The sequence below is a fragment of the Sinohyriopsis cumingii genome, chromosome 7 (genome assembly GCF_028554795.1).
Source record: "Sinohyriopsis cumingii isolate HCF-2022 chromosome 7, ASM2855479v2, whole genome shotgun sequence".
NCBI classification, from domain to species: domain Eukaryota; kingdom Metazoa; phylum Mollusca; class Bivalvia; order Unionida; family Unionidae; genus Sinohyriopsis; species Sinohyriopsis cumingii.
This window is the reverse complement of record NC_142967.1, coordinates 32,887,440-32,912,829: the sequence shown is the minus strand read 5'-3', so window position 1 is coordinate 32,912,829 and position 25,390 is coordinate 32,887,440. Positions and strand designations below refer to the sequence as shown.

The following is a 25,390-nucleotide window of genomic DNA, read 5'->3' as shown; positions in this document are numbered from 1 at the left end:
CATACAATGTCCCACACTGACCCTCTGATTCTGACACATGTATTTTGAACTCTTGACCTTTGTTTTTATCAAATTGCTTGAGGTTACAGTACATTGTAATGTGCACATTAATTTACTAATGTTTTTTTTGTTGTTGGTGGAGTTGAGTTCTGTTCAAGGGAAGATATGTAAACAGAAGGTGGGGGGGGGGGGGCATTATGAGCCCAGAAGTAAACTCTGGTCATAATTTTTGCAGAAAAATATTATTTTTGATGGTATTTAAATTGGTAGATTGGTGAAGGGGTTTTATTGCCACCACAGATGGATCATTGTTTGTTTGTTGGTTTAATACATGGTTTATAACAAATGCAAGAAGGAAATTGGTACAGCATGAACAAAAGTGAATTCTCTGTACCATCCATGTTTCATTACAAGTGAAGTATTACTGCAAACGACATAGACCCTGATCTGCTGATGCATCCTGCACCAACACATCACAGGCTATAGTGTTTGTTCTTTTGATTACTCCAAACAAACTGCACAGATCCAGCTCACCTAGCATATTTACCAGCATGTCTGCATTTATGCAGTTTGCAGTTGGATTCAATTTACAAGGGCTGTATATGGTATTCATGGTGTGGCGGTTTTTGAGTCTATACCTTGTAAATACTGTTTAGGTCTTCAGCAATATGAATGTGGGTTTTTTAATTCACATTATTAAAAACACGAGGACCAATTACATGTATTTTACATTTGATTACTGATGTTAAAATTTTAGACAATATGACGTTTGTTATCCATTTAATTGTATGTATGACCGCTATAAAACAAGCTGACAAATAGCCAGTATAGTTCTGAAATACGTCATTTAGACTGTCATAACTTATCTGCCCAATAAAAGGTCAGGTATATTATATTATGATGTCCACCTATCTGTCCTTACGTACATCTTCTGTTCATAACTCTGTATCTGTAAGTGTGTCTGTTACCTTTTTCTTTGGTCATAATAACTTTAAATTTACACTATCTGCTTGGATGAAACTATGTGGATGGTCTGCACTTGGTGTAAGTTGTTGTTGTTGTTGTAGGGTTTAATGACATTTTTCAGCACATGATAGGCTATACATGGCGGCCAGTATTAATGGTGGAGGAAGAACCCGGGAAAACTCCGGAAAGAACCACCAACCCACGAGAAGCTACTGGCAAGCTTTCTCACATACCCACATTGGCTGAATCTGAGACTTGAACCCACGCAGACAAAGGTGAGATGGCAGTGATCCACTTGGTGTAAGGAAGAAGCCAATCCATTTTAAGGCTGATAGGTCCAGGGTCAAGGTCACTCTTGGTCAAGGAGAGAAAATAGTTTCTGCACATCAAGTTTGTTTTTGCATTCCAGGCCAGGACTAAACTTATAAAATTTAGTATCAGTAGCAAACTAACAGGTCTCTTTAAACTCATTAACCCTCAAGATTATTTTCATTTTTGGGGTTACATCTAAATACATCTGCTTCTGAAAGAATGTCTTTTAGACAGACACCTAGATGTATTAAAAACTTTTCATTGGCTATTTCAATGGTACATGTGGAGAAAGGCAAAAAAAAGAAAGAAACATTTTGGTGTATTTTGCCTATGATTTTCATGTTCTGGGCACTTTTTACTCCAAATCTCAAACTTATTCTACTTTTTGCAAAGGTTCATCTGTCCATGTGCAATTTGGACTAATCCACTTTAGATCTAAGGCCAAAAAGCGTACAATCCAGGAGCTAGCTCCTGTTCCAAAACTGTTGATTTGGGTCTCAAAATTTGGTTTTCCTCACTGCATCTTGTAATGCAAGTAGAAGTATACATCATTTAGTGTCATTGTATAGCTTCATCTGTCTACTATGCTGTAATACCACCCAGCTTGGCCTGTCCTAAATGATTTTACCAGTACTGAGCTTGGAAGTGTGGTACAACCTCATTAAATGTAAATGTGGCATGCAGGGTTAATGAGGTCACAAGATTTTCAGCAATTTATTACAAATTGTCAGGAAAATGCTATTATTGAAAATGTGGTGTGCAGGGTTAAGGAATTAATCATCTTACATTATATAAATTTAGACTTGATTATAATAATTCTATTTGGTTTTGTTGCAGTACTCTATAATTATATGACACCTTTAGTCAGTTCCACATGGATTTAAAATTCTGTTCATTTCTGAAAGGTAGGAATTTTAACAAGCAGATATATGACAAGACACTAGAATCTTGAACAGCATTAAAAACTAATCCAGTTTCAGTAAAGAAAATCATGAAATAGAATATCATAAAAATTGTGTTTCATTGAGACCCTTTATGAATAATCTACAGAATGAACCATGCCCTTTTAGAGTGTACATGGCAGACTTGTAAGCACAGACTGGGCATGTACTAGGCTGTTCAGGATGTTCTTGTTCCAGTTATAATTCTGTTTCAGTTCAAGCCCTGACCCATTTCCAAGCCAACATATCCAGATTGTACCTAAGTAGTAAGGTGTGTGGCAGTAATTGGCTCTAACACTGGACCATTCTTGTATACAGTTATTTGGGTTTAGTTATTTCCCATTTAGCTATTATGTACCAAACTTGACCCTGTATTTACCTCAGTGCTATGTAGGTAAGACCAGTATCAATATGACCCAGTTGAGTTAGGAGCAGTTAAGTGATCAGTCTAGGTGAGCTGTTGACCCCAAACAGGCCAATCAATTTACAAGGGCCAAGAGCTCAAAATAAGTAGGCATGATAGCACAGGCACCTGATTCTGTGGAAACTAATGTGTACACTCACCATAGTGTACATATTAGTTACCACAGAATCAAGTGCCTGTGCCTGTGCATGACAGGCATTGTGAACTCTGGGTACTTTTGTTTTTAGTAGTCCCAGTGTTGCATTTTATCTTGGAAGAGTTCTTTTTAGCAGCGATAAGCTCTGAATGCCATTTTAAACTTTCAGCAGTATTAAAGTTTGACTGCATATTGGTGCCTGTATATCGGGATTTTGATCAGATTGACCAGTGATCAGTGTATACTTATAAGGGCTTTCATGTTTCACTGAGGTGATGTCATAATGCTACATGGTGTTGGAAACATAAATGGAAGCTGTGAAGGTGGTTATGAATTAGGCTCAAACGTTCAAAAACTGAGCCAAATGTTAAATCAAAGTGTCAGATTAGGATGTTGTGAAAGATATTCGGCCAAATTGAAACTTACTAAGGTATGTTAGTGTGTTAATGACATGTATTCCATTGTAAGGCTGTGAAACATCTTAAGATTTTGAGGAGAGCATTTGCTTTTTGTTTGAATTGTATGCACTACCTCAAGTCCACTAAATATTTTCTTATTTGTTGAGTCGGTGTGCTTTATGTTTACTGCCCTTCACTGATAAATATCTTGCCCAGTGTGGCATCCCACTCCAAGCATTATTGTCCATCATATCAGTAAGGTAGCTTGAATACTGTAGGTAGTGTTGTTCTGATTATCGATCATAAGTTGGTTGAGCGAACAAATAAGAGAATCGATTGTGAACTCCATAATCGATTTTGTGTACAGTGGTATATTGCCATACAAAAATTATTCAAGGTACCCAGCACTTTTGTTCCTGATCTTATTTTGCAATTCTTCATCTTTACATTTATAGAACTTAGCATTTAATTGGCACTATAAAGCCAGTATTGTGCTGACCACCATGTTGGCATACATGATGCATGTCAAATATGTGATTCAAGGATCACAAATATCATTTTTAATATTCCAAATTAATATCTGACAAAATAAATTTGGTAATGTTTTTAAAAATTGTATAGAATGTAATATGAGAACATGCCGTTAATATCACTAAATTCAACACAAGATTGGCATGGAATTTCCATATATTCTTTACTGATGGAAATGACAAAAATACTGGTACAGCGAACAAGTACCATGGTATGTACCACTGGAAGAAACTTGTACAGTAAACTCGTATACCAGTAATACTGCATACGTCTAGAAGATAAAAACTCCCCCATCCCCTCAACAAAAACAAATTAGAATTACAAGATATAAGGTAAAGATTTAAAATTTTTGAAAAGTACATGTTTATAAAACAAAAGATAATGGTAAAAAATACAATTCTTAAAATACAGTCAGTACTTATATAACCTGTATTCCCACAAAAAGTTTTCTCTACTGATATATCACAATAGAATATTCTCTTAATTGATTTCACATTTTAAAAAATTAATGGGTTGTAGGTGTATACACTTGACAAAAATGTTTTGCTGTGAGTGAACACTAGAAAAGTATGCAGTCTAATCAATGGTCACACTTCATGAAATTTGCTTTATTCCTAAAGGCATTTCATTCTACCATCACAGTCTAGATGGCTTCTGTCATGTACATGTCCTTGGACAAAGAAAGTGCTTGCAGGGATAGATAGATATACCTGCCATTCAGAGTGGTAATGTGCCATAAAACAACAAACTGGACAAATTGTTATATGCCCTCATATAATGTGCTGTGATGGACAGTGCATGTCATTGCTGATTGGCCTTCAGTTTTAAACCAGATCTGTTCCTCATCTGAGATTATAGCAGATCAGTCGGAATTGTCCACAGCTGCTGGTGATAAAATCATACTTTGAAGGTCTGCAGCAGTTACTGCATGGTACCATTTACTGCATAAACCTTACTTAGAGTTGTGCAGTAGGTATAAATACTAGCATAGTGGTCCCATTAAATTTGTATATGCCTACCTTCAAGATGCAGCATTCCCTACTTTACTCCACCACTTTAATTAATGTCTCTCCACTTTTTAAGAGCAGAAAATGTGAAAAATGCAATGTATGACATGCTTTTCAATCCCTGTCTTGAGATCCATGATTGCAACAAAATGCTGCAGTCTCTGTTAACCTTACTGTTACAATGTTTATATCAACGTATAAATGGCTAAAGTAACAGGCACGTATGTGTTGGACTTCACACAATAGGTGGGTGGATGGAGGGCAAGATCAGATTGATTGTGCGGCAGGTTCAAAGACTTTAGCTGGGAGGCAAGATCAAAGGCTTTGACTGTGCGGCAAGTTCAAAGACTTTAGCTGAGAGGCAAGATCAAAGACTTTGTCTGTCAAGTTCAGAGACTTTAGCTGGGTGGCAAGTTTAATGGAAAATGTAATACTCCAAGGGTGGGTGGGTATTACTTAGATAGTACACAGTATTGTTATAATGTTGGCTGTCCAGCCAGCAACCCACTACTCGAGTTTCCTCCGACTCTTGCCACCCCATTTTTGATATTTGGACATTTATGTTGGGGTGTAGGATCAGAGTCCATTCCCCATCAAAAAGTTCGAATTCGCTGACATTTGGTGTTGGCATGGGGTAGCCGTTGACTATAGTCTGACTATACCAACCCATTTGTTTGTAAAAAAAAATTAAAAACCTACCGTTTTCAATAATAAAAACCTTTAATGTGATAAAGTGCACGGAACTTAGTCCATTTATAATTTCTAACCTGACTGTGAGTATAGTGGCCCTAACACCATCATAATCTGTGCATTTCAGGCTTAACAGAAGTTTTCACTATAATAGATGGACATGCTCGAGATCCATTTCCAGTTCCTGGACAAGTCCATTTTCAGCAAAGGGGTGTGTACACAACTACAAATGTACATACATATGTCATCTGCTTCTGATATTTACAATATCGAATCAAGCAAAGGAAAAGAACAAAAACAAAATCAATTGCATTTAACATGGATTTAACAAGCAGTTTAATTTCTGTGTTTATGTGTGCAAAGGGATATAATTCCAAATTCTCAACGTTATGGAATTTACAGAATTATCTGGTAGATACTGAATAGGATGAGCTGCTTCATTATGCTGTCTGATGGAAATAAAGTAGCCCATATGGTGCGCAATATGGCGCCATGTTAGTTTGGAAAGTCAGTTAAGCATGAAAGGTGCAGGGGATGCCAGTATTAGTGCCATTCTTGTCACAGTCAGGTTATAAATTATAAATCAATGAATCATCTGACTATACTTTTTATCACATTAAACATTTTCGTTATTGAAATTGGTACTGGGGTACAAACAAGTGGGGATGTATAGTCAGACTATAGCCGGCCCAGCAAACTTGAACTACCTTCGTCAAAATATACCTACATGAAATCAATAGTAACATGATTTATTTTCTCAGAAATTGCAATCATAGCATTCGTTATGTCATCAATCTGCTGACAGACGAGATGAAAGTACATCATTGCTGAAATTTGACCTGGACCCAACCATTTGCATTCCTAGTCACGTGACGGTGATTAAACAAATCTCACAACCTACATGTCAATGGGAATATTTGTTTTTGCTTTAGATGTCAATTTTTTTTATATGTTAATCATTGCAATAAGAAACTCACCTATGTTTGATGCTGTTACAAATCATCAGTTTGAATATTGTGAGCATTGGTCACTTCAAAGGAATGACCAGTTAGTCAAAATTTCTGTGATCAGTGTTGGTGAAAATTCAGTTTTGCACCATTCAGACTGTTTTGGACATCTGGCTACAGTATTTGAAAACAGCCATGTTTTTTGCAAGACATAGAGTGAACAAAATAATCTTCCAACACAATCCAATGTTTTTACATGACGTCACAAAACGTGTTCACTTGTTCACTTACTTATCCGGACTGCTCTGGCCTAGTAGTTAGAGCATCCGCCTCAGATGCGGGAGGTTGTGGGTTCGATCCCCGGTCGAGTCATACCAAAGACTTACAAAAATGGTACTAACAGCTGCCTTGCTTGGTGCTCAGCAGTAAGAGATTAGTGTTAGGACTGGTCATCATAGTGTCAGGATAATGTTACTTGGTTGGACATGATGCTACATGTCTGCGGCATGATGCCTCAGTGCGAGACATCACTATAAACTGTCACACTGCAGACATCATAGCGACAAAAAGTATTTGTACATGAAAGTTTTGGCATAATACATATGCTATGAAATTTGAATTTCATAAGATCATTGTACAGAAATACTCTTTCAGGAACACAATTTTAGGGACATTAAACAAATGATTTTTAAAATAATCTCAATATCGCCTGTTTGTCAGAATTAACTGCATTTCTATTTGATAAAAATATGCATGAATACGGCTCAACCTTACTATTCTGTCTTTTGATATAAGCCAGGGAACTTCCAGCTTTATTTTTACTTTTGTGCTATAGAGGAACTTAATTTCAAGTATAATCTATGTAACATTTCAATGAAGGAAATATCTTTATCGACATTAAATCAGATTTGTATCAATATACTTGATGACTAATTTTGATGAAGGTTTGTTTGGGACTAAAAATGTCAGTGCAAGGTGTGTGCATGTTGCATTGTGGGTATTTGCATATACAGTCTGTGAAAACAATCCATAGGTGTATTAGATGGATGAAATCATAAAAAAATGCTGTACTTATTAAAGTACATGTTACATCACTAACCTCCTGTGCTTCATTTTCATTTCTGCAGCAATGTAGCATTTGTGTGAATAGCTGTTTAGGTACCTTGTATTTGCATGTGTGTGTGCATTTGTGTGTAAGCATTATTATTAGCTTGTATCTTATATATATATATATATATATATATATATATATATATATATTTGAGGGTCATAAGGTAGATTAGTTTTTCATATGTAACTAATTGAGTCTCCCTCTGAAAATAGTCTTTTATTATTATTATTATTATTATTATTATTATTATTATTATTATTATTAACATGTATTGTAAATGATGATCAGTTATGAAATTTTATCTGATTCTCCAAACTGCCACTTTTATCTGTTAGTTAGCTTGTTGATTTAAATGTGATTTTGTTTTTCAGTCCCAAAAGTCCTCATAGTCCAAACAATGAACCAGCCAGTGCAGAGGTGAGTCACACCTATACCATAGTCCTATACAATAAGACACTACCCAGTTACATGAACATTTAATATTTACAATCTGATATTAACTTTGACTACTGGTATTTATGGGATGCACCCACCCCCATCCAGATATCAGTATAAAAAATAAATATTGAAAGTTCAGAATGCAAAGTATAATGTAATGGACTTGGATACACAGCAGTCTGATTCAATAAGATCCTAATACAAACATCACTCTATGGCTGTATGATCTGAACATTTGCATGATAGATCATGTCTGAATAACATTTGAGTCAGCTGATTTACAACTCTTTGTTGAATAATGAAAAGTAAATTGATTACACCCTATCCCATTGTTCAGAAATGAAAGCAATTCAATAACAAAAAATGAGATGGTTATGAAACAGAAATTCTGATTTTTGTGAAAAATTTTCAGTTCATATCATTGCTTGAAATTAACATTCAGAACCTGCTTAAAGGGGACCAACATGCAAAACTGAAATTCGCGCAAACTTCATATATCATTTGCTATATGTATAAGGTTCATTTTCTGAAAATTTGTACCTTTTATTCTTACTCGTTACAAAGAAATTTATGAAAAACCGATCATCTCTCCTGATCCGTCTTGAATAGAACAACGCGCTTCCCTCCCCCTGTAAAAATAGTGGGTGTGACGTCATTTGAGACACTGTGTACATACTGACATTGTTGATAATAAATTATGGAGAACTCGCCCAGGTTGTTAAGGCTATATTTATTGTTGATTTTCTTCAACTAAATAACTTATTAAATCTATAAAATTTGCAACTTTTCAACTTTTCCATTTTGCTCTGCTCTTCAAATCATTAAATGCATTTTAATTGGAAAATTAGAGCGGGTGTAAGCATGATGTGACATCTGCAGTTTTATACATGAAAGGGCTCCAAATCCAAAGGGTTATAGTATCACCTCTCTAACTGAACAATTTAATCTCATTTTTCATTGAGATTTGCTAACCATTGACGAATGATACTTGAACTCGATAAAAACCATCATTGAAGCCTGCTCAGGAAATCCGGTCGCTATTTGAGTTCAACATCATGGCTAGTGCACAGAATTCGGATGGTTTCTGAAAGCTATCATGTACTATGCCCATCATTTAGTTTATTTCTTCTTTTTTGTCAGTGTTCGTAATTTTATTATGTCTCAATAAAACAAACTATTTAAAGTTGAACAAGAAGTTTAAAAAATATTTCACTATAAATTGCTGATGCACAATAAACATGATTACGTTATTTTATTATATATAACAATACCATGATCACTCATACTAACTGGATTTTTTTACTTTAATTGCATATTTGAACTGCTCAACGTACTTGGGACATAATGAGAAGATCATCTTTAAAAACAAATTTAAATGTCACATTTAAATCCTGGACTAAACTGAATAACATTTCACATGGTCCAAATCAACTTGGAAGTTTGGAGAATCAGCCAGATATATGGGCGATTTATACCGAATCAGCCTGGTCCAAGTTTGAGAGTAATTACCAAATAATGTTACTATAATAGATTTATCAATCAAGAAAGTTAACAGTAACATTTGTTTAAAAAATTGTTTCCAAAATTGTATTGTGGTGTTCTGGTGTGTGTAGTTATAAGAAATTTAACGAGTTAATATGAACACACAGACTCTCAATTATAAATTATTTATTTTTCTATTATCGACATTACACAAACAAGATGAATGCAGAATGGGAAGGAGGGGTTTATTATATAACGAGTGGAAAACAGTCTTGAACGTAAGTGTGGAAGAAAAATGCATATTCATCCGATGCAGTTACATACAAAATCAAACGTGCATACTAAATTGATGTCGGAAACATTGAATGAAAAAGCCTAAACATTTCTTTAATGCTATTTCATTTGGTAGATAATTTCTTACTTTTCAAAGATGGAGAAAAAAAAGTAAAATAATTGAGGATTGTTCCAAAACTGCTATTATTCACGTAATTTAGAGCTGCACAGAGAATTGAATACAAGTCTTGTACGTTAATCGTCTCAAATGACGTCACATCCTGTTTGTATGGAAGGGAGCTAACAAATTCGGGGCAGGTTTTTTCCCTTTGATCTCGGAATACAGGACAATATTTTGTATGAAATATTTGTGCAAATACAATAGATGCAAAGAAAAAAATAATCGGGATAGATTATATACACAAACAACTAAATATCCTTCTATTTACAATAAAATTGTGCAGGTCTGGGTTTTTGTCCCCTTTAAGGCCAGCAACTTTTAATATGAATGGCAAAATCATTAAATGAATTTAAACAATTGCTGTTGTGAAAATTATTTTGTGCTGCTGGGTTGGTGGCAGTTTAAAATTTTGATGCTAGTCAGCATTGGGTTAATGTGAGTAAGACTTATACTGTGTGACTGACTTTATGTTCTTATATCTAAAGTAGATGGACCTGTAGTGTTAAGATCGGATTGTATATAAACCATCTTACCTTGTACACTATATTGTGATACAGGCCATGCAACAAAGTTACGAAAGATTACAATGGTTTCTCCCTCAAATGCCCCCCTCGTGGCACTGCAGCCTCACTTATAATGAGCATGCGGTAGTACCATAGTCCCATTAAATTAGCTCGATTTTCTTGAAGTGTGTAAGAGTTGACTTCACCAGCAGAGGAGTATTATATAATGAATTATGTTTTTGTAGGGTAGATGAATTCTTATAACTATGTGTAGTTTTTCATGCCTGTAATTGAAAAACTGCTCCATGAGATTAATCTTTTGCTTTTGTTCATGACAGAGTTATTGTTCTTTGCCCCTTTGGCATGTCAGGAATCAAAGATGTTCACTTTTCAGCTTCTTTTAGACTAGATTTAATGAATAAAAAAATCCTGTTCTTTTATTAAGTTAACGTATTTACCCTTGCCATATCTATGGAGAGATCATGTAGCATTACCCATGTCATCTGGTCATGTCACATCACATTCCATCTGCCAGTATTGTTTCTGCTCTGTAACTCCGAAGGACAACTGATTGAAACCCACTTTGGTTTAGGCTGAATATGAAGAAGTATGCATGTGTTTAACAGCATGTCAGAATAATACTGACTATTTGGCAGATTATACAAATTTAAAGATAAAGATTTTATACAACAGTTGTTAAGGAGATAGAAACTACCAAATAAAGATAAACTTGCATGTTGTACATAATAATAAAAAATAAAAGGTTCGGGTTGTTAAAACATTGTAAAAGGCTAACCAAAGTGAAGTTAAGTTGTGAACAGTTTCTGACAGAATTTAATGGAATTATGGCCTTTTTCTGACTTGAAACTTTACTCCTCAATGACATTTCTTTGTTGGGGTCTTCACGCCATTTGTAAGCAACTTTTAGTTTCCTTTTCCATTTTCAGGATCTCAGAGACCCAGGTACAGAGTGGATCTGGGATTGGTCAAGTGGTCCAGAAGCCATGCCATCCAGGTAGGTACCATTATGCATTCAATTTTCCTTTCATATATTCATTTCCTAAGTGCATTACAAATGAAATTGATGAAACAAGTTATATAAATTGCCATTAGCTGTATACAGTGAGTGGCAGATTCTGTTATTACATCAGATACATAAATTCCATATCCAGTGACTAATAATGGGATTCCATAGAATAGATTCCATCTTAAATTACCATGAACTGTATACAGTGAATAGCATAGTGTTATGACATGAGATACATAAATTCCATAGCCAGTGATTACTAATGATAGATTCCATCTATTATGCAGAGCTGAAGTGGCCCAGTGGTAATAAGACATTAGACTTGTTACCATAATTATGATCCAATTTCCTTAGCCCAAAATAAACATTCATAGTGTTGCTGTGCCATGAAACACAAAAACACTAAATCTGTCAGTAAAACCCAGACTAATTGACTTGCCTTTGCACAATGTAAACTTCATAGTATTGGTGCGTTTTTTTTACACACACACCCTCAAGCAACACTTGATCAGTAACTACCAAAGTATTCGTTTTGCCTTGGCATGATATAACCTTCAAAATGTTACTGTGCCATAGAACAGTAAAACACTCCCATGTGTCCTTAATGATCAGACTGCCATATATAACACTCAAAACTCAATTTTGTTCTTCTTCAAAACCGTACACAGAATGGAAATTAAGTTACAGAGGGATTGAAGAAGTCCTTATATAGTGATTAGTATTCAAGTGATTGACATTTCAGTCATTGAAGTTTTGTTTAATTTTTATTTCTTGAAGTTCATAGTTCATACAACCATGACAGTCCTATGAAACTGACAAGTTGGCATGAAACTTTCTTGAATTTGTTGGTAAAATTCCTTGAATTATTTCCCTGAACTCCTTGATTTTATTTGAGGAAAACAAAACATTAAAATGTAAAAAAAATATTACTTATTTATTCAGAGTTTTGTTGTTGTTGGTATTTTCTAAAATAAATAAATATATAAATAAATAAATGTGTGGATCAAATGACACAACATTGGCACTTATGAAATGGAATAGCATCCCTTTGCTGTAGTGGAACACAAGCTTTTTCTTCTTTTTTACCTTTGTACCTATTGATGCAGTGATGAACAAAGTAACATTTTAGAGATAAGTTCAGTTTCAGTAAGAAAAAATATTCATTGGAAACTTCTAGAAGTTTTTGAAAACTCCAACAAATGTTCTTTAAAAACCTGTCTCTTGGGCTGTACACACAGTGGATACTTATACAGTAAAACCTGTTTTGAGTGATCTCTGCTATTAGTGACAACCTGTTATTTACAACCACAATCATAGTGCATGGGTTAGTTTTATTTTATGAACATACTGTGTGAGTGACCAGTTTCCAAAATTTCATTGGTCATGCAGGTAGTGTCATTTGTTATAGAACTCTTTCTAAATGGATGGTTATATTGGCATAAGGTTTTCTCCAAAAGACTGATGATACTATGTTTTTATGGAAAATGGTGATGATATTACATTAAGTAGGGCTGCATCAGCAGCTAATGTGAAAATCATCTTGCTCAGGTATATTGGAGGTTTCAACAATTTGGCACTTGAAAAGAAGAGATGGTGTCAGTCCTTTCATGGAACTCTTGTTCCTGAAAATCTTGTAGAGGATCTTTAGTGCCAGGATTATATATTTATGTACCTGGCATTTTCAGTGCTGGTTGGAATTGGGCTAGGTAAATGACAGTAAGAATCTAACACATTCTGAATAATATACCACCATCAATCTCGAAAAGTAATTGTCAAAATTGCAGTCTTGCACATTTTAATCCCATTTTATCTTTTCAGAGTATAAATAAACTATACCTTTCTTTGTCCTTGCAAATTTTTGAAATCTGGAATAGTAGCCACAATGAGTACAGTGTTAAATCCATACTATTGTTAAAAAATGAAGAAGCCTAATGTACATGATAAAGTGAGGTGTCATGATGTGTACATGTAGAAATATATATAAGTACATGTACATAATATAATATATACAACATGTAAGGTAACCATTGCTACAATTAAATTAAAATGGAAATGAAATCACAGTGACAAGATTCTCTGAACCTTCCAAATGTCCCATAAGCAGAGTGTAGGTTATTTTGTACATGTAAAACATTTCACAATAAACCCATCTCTGTAAAATTGGCTTTTCCCTAAATTTATTTTAAACTTTTATTTGGATGGTTTGTTGTTGTTGTTGTGGAGTTTAACTCCATTTTTCAGCACACGATAGGCTATGCATGGCGGCCAGCATTAATGGTGGGGGAAAACCAACAAGAAGCTGCTGGCAAGCTTTCTCACATACCCACATTGGCCGAATCCTAGACTCGAACCCACGCAGAGGTGAGATGGCAGTGATCTGTAACGGAGAGTGCCTTAGACCACTCGGCCACACGGGGCCCCATATTTGGGTGGTTTAATAGAGCTACCGTATTTGTCTACTTGGTCATGAAATTATATATATATATATCAGTATACTTGGTGGTGATACAATACAAACCATGATTATGTTTCATACCATTACTGGTGATACAGTAAACATTGCATTACCTATCCCTGTACACACACTACCTTGTTGTTTGTGCATGTTGCTGCTGAAAGGTTTGGCAGGCTTACAAGTATTACTCAAATATCATAAGACCATTGTGCAGATTCTGCATGTGGGTTTCTTAATAATTGGATAATATCTCTGTAAATATTTGCTCCTGGAAAAAAACCTGAATTATATTCAGATGGGCACCTAAAATACATTTGAGGATTTAACATGTACAATATTGTTTATCATTTTGGTGATAGCAGGCAGCATACAGTTTGAGGTTACATGTTGTAGTGACAGTAAACCTAGAAATAACATTTCAAAGCTGAATCATTAATAAATGCTGTACATACAGTTATCAGTTTACTTCACCAAATACAAGTAAAATACCATTATAATAGGTTTCTTTTTGCCTAGTGGTTTCCCTTGCTGGGTATAAGAACCAGTCTGATGACAATATCTAGCAGATGGTTAGTTATACACAAAAAAGGACAGTGCTGAAATATTGGATATTTTTATTAGAGACCAAGCTCTTCAGTTGTCCATTTTCTGGACCTTAATTATCGTAAATACATTGTATCATTATATTCATCGCCAAGTGCTACTGCATCAGTGTATTGTTGATGCTCACAGTGCACTGTGTATTATGGCATGCCAGTAGTAGTACAGATATTAAAGCACTTATATAATTAAAGAAAATATGATGATAATACTTAACGATGAATTCCCACCTTTGGCATTAAAAATGTTAGCATCTTGACTAACATTTAAAAAAAGGAATTATTATTATTATTGTAAAACCTGTCTTGAGAGATCACCCTTCTGCCAGGAAAGGTGTTGCTCAAGACAGGTGGTCATATAGCAGGTATAACATTGATAAATACCCATAATTACTATACATATATTTTCTTTATTTGTAGTTCTTGTTAAACTTTTGCATGCATTCACATAGATTTTTTTAATATTTTACTAAAAGGAGGCAGGTGTAAATGTTATCCTTTTTTTAAGTTCACATGTAGTCCGTAGGCATTATGGCATGTGAATTAGAAAGATAACTACGAAGTAACATTCACATATCTTGACTTTAAATTCTGCAGTTAGCTAAGCTATAATACCATTCAATAAATTTACTTATAGCAAAAGCCCCAAAATGACGGGTAGTCACTTGTGACGTAAATAGATGGATCAATTCAATAAACAAAAGAATGTAACAGATATGTTAGAGGTGACAGGATATGAGATCTCTAATTTGACACATTTGGCCTCATGCAGGTTTTATCAACAGGTCACATCAGGAAAGCAAAAACAGAATTAACTTGTTTGGAGAAGGCAAATAACTATTTTAAGAAAGGCAAACATCTTTTTCACACAAACTGGTACATATTGTAACGGTACAGACAAATGATTTATGGCAGTATCCATCATGCTGCATGAAACCAGGATGAGAAGATCTGATAGATTGTGTAAGGTGTAATGCCATTTTTAAGCACAAGATAGGCTATACATGGCATCCAGCATCAGTGGTGGAGGAAGAACCTGGGAAAAACCCCAGAAAGAACCACAGAACCACAAGAAGCTACTGACAAGCTTTCTCACATAACCACATTGGCCAAACCCGAGATTTGAACCCACGCAGACGGAGGTGAGATGGCAGTGATCTGTAATGCTGAGGGCTTTAGATCACTCTGCCACTCGGGGCTCCTTTGCTAGATTGTTATAATACCAGGTATTTTTTTTACTGAATAAAAGGTGGGATAAGATTTAGAATAGGATGGATCCTGACTACAGGTTGGAATATGTTTTTTGCTTGCTGATAAAAATGTGACATCATAATGTTTGTGTGTTGTCTTTTATAAATAAAGAAATTCTGGTTGCAATTTAAGTGTTTTTCATTTTTGTGGGTAAAACTATGTCAGTTTGTGTAGATGTAAGATCATTGGCAGTACATGTAAATCTGTACAGAATATATCCAATAACTGACCCTAAATATTATTAATTAATGTAAACTATGGACCATGACATAGGTCATGCTGCTTAATCTATTTTAATCTACATAATTAAACATAGCCCAACAGGACTGAATCTTAGCTGGAAATTGATCTCAGAACCATGACATCATCCCAGATTATAGTAATTTATGACTGTTGAAGTAAGTTGTAATATTGATATTGTTTCATAATGTAAATATTGTCAGGGGCACTAGAATGTATTACCAAAATGAAATAAATCTATTTGGATTGTCGCTTTGTAAAATTTGAAACACATTTTCTTTGAAATACATTTGAAATTATCTTGTCACCAGAGTTCCAAATATAGTATGGATGCCCCAAATATGCATTGAGTTAAATCACTTACCGTATATACAGTAATTTGATTATGAATCTAAATGCAAACTGCACAGACCCAGATTCTGCCATTGCATAATGTGCTGGCAGATCTGGGTCTGTGCAGTTTGTTTGAAGTAATCAGTAGAACAAAGACACTTAGACCCTGGTCTGCAGGTGCATCATGCTACAGCAGATCAGGAGCTTTATTGCTTGCAGTTTGACTCAACATAAATGAGTACATATGGGGACTGGTTCAGTGATTTAATAATACAGTTATCTGTAATGATTTATTAGGTCCAAAATGAGGGTATAAAGGGGAAATCAGCCATTGAATAAACTAAGTTGACAAGATGACAGTGGCCTGTGAAGCTTGTGTGTCATCAATTTGTTGGGGGAATTGCATCATCAAGAATTGTGAAATGTGGCAGCTGTTTTTATTGTTGCCCATTAACAACACCTTGATTTAACCACATGATAATAAGGGTTTCATGTTTTATTCAGTAAACAACGTTCAGTCACCTGTTCCTGACTACATTGAATGGAAATAATTCCTTAATACATGTTGCAACTTTACTTTTTTTATTTTCATCTTAAAGAAACTGACTTGATGTCTATAAATTTGGAAAGTGGAGGTTGTATGCACTGTTGAAAATTACTTGAAATGTTTATTGATTACCATATTCCTCTATGTATGTTTTCAGAATTCCATTATATTTTTTTTAATTTGTGAAAAAAATGTTAGCTTTAATCTTGAACACTTCATGTTGGAGAATTTATGGTTATTTTGTGATTGAATGATAAAGAATGTTTATTCATTCTCATTACTATCTCTTTTAAGCTTGGAAAACTTTCAATCCCTCCATGCCATATGACATAGTGTCCATTCTCTCTTTCCAAATAGATTTTGCATAAAATGTTATGGTCTTATCAAAATTAGTAACAAAGTATAGTTCCACTGGGCTTTCAGATAAATTTTTTATGCCATGGGATAGGTAAGTGAATTGAATTGATCAATTTTCAGGTTAGTCCTTGGACAACTGTCCTAAGTTAGTCCAAAGTTTAGGACAATCCAGAAAATTTGATATGTATCAGTGAATGACCATGGAATTTACATACATGACTCCTACTGATAATTGACCATTGTTTGTACATGTAATTCTTGACATTGTGAATTAAATGTAATTTTGTTCATATTTTACTTAAATAAGTTCAAATACAGATTCATTTTTTTAAAAAATTGTATTGATGAAATCAAAATCTAATTAACAGTAAAACTTTAAATCATATGATACAAAACATTAATTGTCTGTAGGATGTAGTAATTATTTGATTGCTTCTGTCACTAATTCCTTATGGGTATAATCGATGACTTAATTATTGTATGTACTCACTTATGAGTCCAGCTGCAAACTGCACAGGTTCTGATCTGCCCTTACATAATGCACTTGCATATCTGGGTCTGTGCAGTTTTTTAGGAGTAATCAGAGCAAACAATGTGGACCCTGATCCACAGGTGCATTATGCTATGGCAGATCTGGATCGTTGATGTTTTCAGTTTGACTTATAAGTGAAACTATACTGTACTTTCTTTCTTGGACGTGAAATACCATATATGGTAGAAATTTTATTTTGACCAGTTGTTATTCAAAGTGTTAAACTTAAGGCAAAGAAGATACTGATCTTGACTACAAATTGTGATTACCAATTAAAAACATTCAAAACGTGAAAGGATATATCTTCATGGTTTATCTTAAAAGGATCCCTTTATCTACAATATTAGTAAAATTGTTGTTTGAGTAAAACTTGTATATTCACCCAAGATATTTTTCTTTTCAGTGAAAAATGTCAACAAATGTTCAACATAAATATTGTTTACAAAATCCAATATGATCAAAGTTAAATGAAATAAAAAATGTATATATTTTTCATGCATGTGATTTATTTGATGCTGATGTACAGTTAGATGAATATAGTTAAGGATTGCATAGAGACCTTTTGCATATGTAGTAGACACATGTAAAGCACTGTCTTGGAGATATTGAATAATATCACATTATATTGATACCAAAAACTTAAATATCGATAAAATAAATGTACAAGTCATCCATTATACATGTAATCAATGTAACCAATAATCAGATAGTGATATTGGAACATTGACTAAGAATACTAACAGTCGTCTAGTATTTCAGCATTGAAACCCAATTAGTATATTTTATAGCAAGGAAGAATGCTAACCATAGTTACAAAAATATCCTAACTGACCTACTTTGTAGCAGACAACATTGCAACCAACAAACATACTTGCCTTATTCGTACATGCATACATTTTTGTTGTAAGTCATCAGTTATTACCAGTGTATCCTTTTTTTTCTCCAATAATCAGATTTTTCCCAATAACCAGGTAATGAGAACATTGGCCAAAAAAAAGTATGTTTGAGCCCATGATTATTTCAGGGTCAAAACCTAATTGATATATTTTAAAGCAATGATAAATGCTAATCATAGTTACAAATGTCTACACTGACATGGATCATAATCTAGTCAGTTGTAGCTCACAATATTGCATCCCATGTGCAAATTCGCATTATGTAAGCAAGGTTTTATTTATCTGTGTATGACTTTCTTCAGGAGATTAATTAGTTCAAAGATTTTAAAACTTATTCTGGCAGTTTAATTTGGGTGAAGACACTCTGAAATGTACTTACTGACATGCATTGCTTTTGCCAAGACAAAACACCTCATTTGTTAGGTGATGGTGATGATTTAGCAACCAAAAGCAAGTAACTGATTATGGGGGCATTAAGGTTATGCTGCACCAGGCCTACTCATGATTTATATCAAATAATTGTGATTCTGTGTGTAGGGAAATTTATTTGAACTCCCCAATGAAACAATGGCAAAAACATGTAACATAAAACTTGTCCAAGGACTGGTGCCCAACTAAAGCATTGTTGATAATATCTGTCTCCGTTGATATAGCTTTCACTTGTAATACTTTTGAACATAAGTAGAAATTACTTTTAAAAGAAAATCACCACAATAATACCTTCAGTACTGTTCCAGATGTAAATATAAATAATCTGATAAGCTATGAAGAAAAGAAAATGTAGAATGATATCATAAGTATTATTTAGAGCAGTGGTTCTTAACCTTTTAGGGTGCTGACACAGATTAGGTTGGTATTAGCCACCAAATGCTAATAAACCACCTGGGTAGGACATTTTAAATTATTAAGGTTGATCTCGGTGACCCACTCAAAACAGCTTGGCAACACAGTTTGGGGTTATGACCCATGGGTCAAGAACTATTGATTCAGAACAATATCTTTATCACAGTTAAAAGGATCATGAATAAAATCATCTCTGGCATTGTATTCCTCCTTCTGATCTGATGCAAGTTAAGTTTAATTTTATGGTTTATGGACCATCAGTAACATTTTATATTTTTCCCTCTAATATTTTTCAGTAATTTCAATGGTAAATTCAAGCATCCAGCTGGCAAAAAGTCTGGTGTGGTAAGCCATAAGGAAAGAAGAAAAACACTTCTCTCAAGAGAGAATATGCCAGTCTTGCTGCTTACACATACTTGTACCCTAGTACTTGGAATCTTGGGAGGTGTTGCTGTGTAAGTACTTGCATACAGCATTTATGAAATAAATGAAACATAGTGACTAACAATATTTTTGCACAATTGACCCATGTCCATGGATGACATGTGATTAACAATGATTATTGCACAGTTGACCCAGATAGCCATGGATGACATGTACCAGTCAACCATTGTCATGTAACAAATATTTTGACAGACAACTGACCTACATTCAACTTTTCATTTGTCATCTAGGAGTACTTCATTACGGTAACATGGACAAGAGCTTGCCCAAGCAAACAGGGTTCATGGATAGAATTTGCTTTATATGTAAATTGTACAGTTTTAACTCTTTGTAATCTTATATTTTTAATCTGATTTTCCAAGATAAATTTCACAATGCTTTCTTGAGGCATGTCTCAGTCACTTAAGAAGATTTAAAAAGAACAACCATTTTATAGAAATAATCAGTGCTGGACTAAACCCTGTGGAGGCCCTTAGGCAGTTGAAATCTTGGGGTCCCCCTCGCAAATTATCGACTGATATGTTTTATCAATATTATTTTGATCCGTTGTCACGGGACCCCTAGGCCAGTGCCTACTCTGCCTATTTGGTAATCTGGCACTGGAAATAATGCACTGGCACATGTGGGTCTTTGCAGTTCATTAGGGATAATTAGTAGAACAAAAATTGTTATGACTATGGTCTTAAACTCTGTAACAGAAAATAGCAAATACCAAAACGTTTTGTTGTTGTTGTTGTTGTAGGGTTTAATGCCATCTTTCAGCACATGATAGGCTATGCATGGCCGCCAATATTATTGGTGGAGGAAGAACTTGGGGCCCCAAAAGGTTTTGTAAAATTCAGCAAATAATTTATTTACCTAAAACATGAAGTAAACATTTTAAAAAACAGACTTAAGTATTGTGAATTAAATGCTAAATAGTACTCAAAGTTTTATCACATGTCCAAATGTATAAATTGAATTCCAGTGGTATTCCAAACAAATTCCAATATTGAACATGATGATGTGGCTCTTGCCTCAGATGTGCTGATGTGCCAACTGTCTTAATGTATAATCCAAAATTCCCTTGAATTAATTTACAATAATTTAAAAAAATAATGATTTAGTCCAAGAAATATTAAAGAGTACCTTGTAATTCCAGTGAATAATTTAGATAAAGAAATCCTCCCAAATTAAAAAATGAACACAGCAGTAAGATTGATTCCACTTCAGATGTTAAGGTGCAAATGAGCAATTTTAATATAATCAACCTTAGCATAAAAACGTAATACACAATTTAATAACCAGGATGAGGGTCAACTTCTTTTCTAAAAAATTTCCAAGTTATCAATAGGTTCAGGAATTTACAAATGAAAAACTAATGTCTTAAACTCAGATACCAGTAAACATGTTTACCTCCAATAATAATCTGAATATTCAATCTTTAATCATAGAGGAATATTAGCTGTATATTATGTCATTTAAAAAATAAATGTCACTAGTCAATGGTGGCACTTAGCTTGATTACTAACCAAGTTCAGTCATACAGTTTCGATATACATAACATAATCATTGAGAAAAGCCAACAAATAATACGGTATAAATATACATAACAATAATTACTCAGATAATTTGCGCTCATCAAGTGTTTCTCTTTACGCACATTTGTGTGTCAGGCATGCACGCTGGAGAAAATTGATGCATACATTTTGTTGCTGTGCATTTTTTGACGCAAAGACTCACATTAATCGATCCGGAGTTATTTGGTATCCAGTGCTTTGGATGAGGGATGGCATCGTGTATACTTTGAGCTTGGGCATGGTCTGATTCCCTTCTTCATTTGCTCCCAGCGTTGCACTCCGCTATTCGTATTGCTGAGTGCAGTGCAGGGAGCATACAAAACAGGGAACCAGACTAGCATAGGCAATGTTATGAGGATGTAGCTTCCCCTAATCTCGCGAGCTCTCATGCGATTCCATGAGCTCAGCAAGATGTCATCCAGATGCTTAACATCAATGCTTGTTGCACTAAAAAGTGATCACCAGATTAAAACAGCTTGGACTATGAATCATTAGCGAAGAAAGTGAAAGAAGCAGAACACAAAAGAGTAACTGTGGATCTAACTTTCATGAAAAACAGAGAAAATAATTCCCTTGACTGAAATGCGGCACATCCATTAGGATTACCAGTGCAACTTCTGATCGCATGATTGCAAAGACTGCAAAAGTGAATAATCCTTTCATGACAGGGTTTAAGAATTTAAAAAAAAATCTGCCCTTGTTCACCACAAGATATCTGGAGAACACAATATCACCCAGGACATTCTTTCACAACAAAGAAATCAGTGAACTTGCTGAGAAAATGCATTATTTGGATTACAAAGTCTGGGGGTCATTGCAGATTTTGTTTTCAACTTGCTGCAATAAAAAGAGATCGTAAAGTTCAAGTGTAACTTATTAGAAAGAAGATTAATCATTAGCCTTTTTGATTTTTGGATTAATGTATTGTAGGACATAGTACAATGAAACCGATGATAGTACACATTTTATGACCGGCAGTAAATTAACTGCCATTTAGTTAAAAAGATTTAATTGGTTTTTTGTATTGGCTTGTATGGAATGTGTTGGTCTATAATATTGCCACAAAAAGATTATAAGGAGACTGTTAAAAGTATGACTTTAAGCTAGAAGAAAAATGAACTAATAAAATTATTCTTTGTATGGACAGTGCATTTGTTTGTTAATTGTGCATGTTGGTTTATATATATTTTTAAAGAGAAAGAGTATGTTGTGCAAGTTGCAATATCCTATTTCAGGCTGTAAAAGTACGGGTGAGATGAAAATTTGTCAGTACATTTTTGACCCCTACATTTTTAATTTGACCCCCAGTTCTGACACATGAGATTTTTCCCCTCAATTTTACACCCCTGGGGGATACACTGCTCTAAGATAATTTGCTATCAACTTTTAGCTGACAGAAATTAGTGCAAAAGTACCCATTACTGGAACATGCTTTCATGTATATATTCTGTAGGTGCATGCAAATATAAACTGGCATAAATACTAAGCATTTTAATAAGTATAATGTTTAATACTGTTGCCTACAAACAAAATTAAAACTTAACTGGTATTATAATTTTAAAAAAGTCCAGAATTTGTTATTCCTTTTCTTTTGTCATTGGAAGAATTTCTATGATCAGCTGGCAAAAATGTTGGAGTCGGTTCAAAACAGGGTCCTGATCTGACATCCGTAGTGTATCCCCAAGGGGTGTAAAATTTAGGGTAAAACAAAACAACTCCTGGTGTGAGAACTGGGGGTCAAGTGAAAAATGGGGTGGGGGGCCAGAATGTACTGACAATTTTTCATCTGATCCATGCTTTTTTCAGCTTGAAATAGGAAATTGCAATTTGCACTACCTACTCTTTCTGTCTAAAAAATAAAAATAAATAAACATACACAGTAAACAAACAAAATGCATTGTCCATTCATAGAGTAATTTTATTAGTTAATTTTCCTTTCAGTTTATTGTTGTACTTTTAACAACATCCTTCATATTTTTGTAGCATTATTATAAACCAACACGTTACATATAACATATATAAGCCAATACCAAAAACCCATTAATACATCTCTTAAACAGAATTGCAGTTAAATTACTGCCTGTCATTAAATGTGTACTTGAATCAATTTTATTGTACTTCATCCTAGAACACATTTTTGCTAAAATCAGAGGCTAATGATTCATCTTCTTTTTAGTAAGTTACACTTAAAACTTAAAAGTCTTTCTCTTATTGCAGCAAAGTTACAAACCAACAAAATCTGCATTTACCCCCACACTTTGTAATCCAAATAATGCATTTGTCTGTGCAAAATTGCTGATTTCTTTGTTGGGTGATAATGTGTTCTCCAGATATATTGTGGCAAACAAGGGCTGATTGTTAAAAACATTCTTAAACCCTGTCATGAAAGGATTATTTTCTTTTGCAGTCTTTGCAGTCATATGATCAGAAGTCACACCCATAATCCCAATGGATGTGCCTTATTCCAGTCAAGGGAATTTTTTTGTCCAGTTACAATTCACAGTTACTCTTTTGTGCTCTACTTCTTTCACATTCTTGGCTAGTGATTCTGAGTACATGCCATTATCATCTGGAGATCATTTTCTAGTTTGACAAGCATCGTGGTCAGTTTGTGTGGATGACATGCTGCTCAGCTTAATGGAAAATCACATGAGAGGTCGATACTCCATCTTAATAATGCCAATGCTCCAAGTTTACATGATGCCATCCCTCATTGTATGCATTGGATATTGAATGAATCCTGATCGTATTATGCAAACCCATTATGTAAAGGGAAACTGCATCCATTATGTCCATTGTGGCAGCCATCTTAAGAATCTTGTTTGTCCTAAATGGAAAGACGTTGACATTGGGTTTTCACTAGAAGACTATGATATCTAATTGGCACTGAATGAAAATGGTGCTATCTTACCTTGAAATCTTTCTGCTATTTCTTTCTACTGGAAAGTCATATCAACATGGGGTTTTCATTAGAAGACTTCGTATGGTGTCTTTTTGATCTTGAATGAAAAGGCCACCTTTAAAATCTTGTTATTGTTCCTCTTCCAGAATTGATGCTCCAAGTATACATGATGCTATCTCTCATTGTATGCATTGAATATTAAATAAATCCTGATTGCATCAGGCAACTCTTTTGCATCAAGGGAAACATCATCATTAGCGGCTCAGTCTCGAGAGACCATGCGAGTAGTCCCCTTGGAGTGTCATCTGTCTCTGGGGTTTTGGCAACGTCTGCTGTGGCTGTGCAGGCCTATACGCAACAGTCCCTATTGCAGTTGGTGCAGATGTACTGGGAAGTCTGAGTTGCTGTGGTTGCTGCCGAGCTTTTTCTCTCTCACATTTTTCTGCCGCCAGCTGGCCTCTCCTCACATCAGCGACTACTATGTCTTTATGGACCATCTGTCTCCAGGTGCCTTGGTCTTTGGCCTGCACTTCCCAGCCATCGGGTGAAATGTTGTATGCCTTCATGTCCTTTTTGCATACATCCTTGAAACGGAGTGAGGGGCAGCCAACTCTTCTTGTGCCATTGGCCAGCTGTCCATATAGGATGTCCTTTGGCAGCCTCCCATCCTCCATGCGTCTGATGTTTCCCAGCCATCGAAGGCAGTGTTTGCTCAGCAGGGAGTAGGAATACTTGCAGGCTGTAGGATCTCGCAGTGTGGGACACGGTCTTGCCAGCTGATTTTCAGGATGTGTTTTAGGCACTGTATATCAAAGGAGTTGAGCTGACACTCTTGCCTCATATAGGTACTCCAGGTCTCACTTTCATATAGGAGGGTGCTGAGAATGCAAGCCTGGTACAATTGGATCTTAGTGTGCTCTGTCAGTGCATTGTTTTCCCACACCCTCTTCATTATTCGTGCCATGATGGTGTTTGCCTTTCCAAGCCTTCTGTCCAGCTCCACATCGAATGAGATAGTGTTGCTGATGGTTGACCCCAGGTAAGTAAAATAGTTGACTGCTTCCA

The 25,390-nt window shown here is 34.9% G+C and overlaps 1 protein-coding gene across 1 annotated transcript in view; it reads left to right on the top strand.

The window, feature by feature from the left end:
* Positions 1–25,390, top strand: part of LOC149794986 (BCL2/adenovirus E1B 19 kDa protein-interacting protein 3-like) — a 69,504-nt gene that overhangs the window by 32,054 nt on the left and 12,060 nt on the right. Inside the window, exons 3-5 of the mRNA XM_089964647.1 lie at positions 7,835–7,880; positions 11,288–11,355; positions 19,717–19,875. Coding sequence (XP_089820773.1) covers positions 7,835–7,880; positions 11,288–11,355; positions 19,717–19,875 — 273 coding nt within the window. The remainder of the gene's footprint in view (positions 1–7,834; positions 7,881–11,287; positions 11,356–19,716; positions 19,876–25,390) is intronic.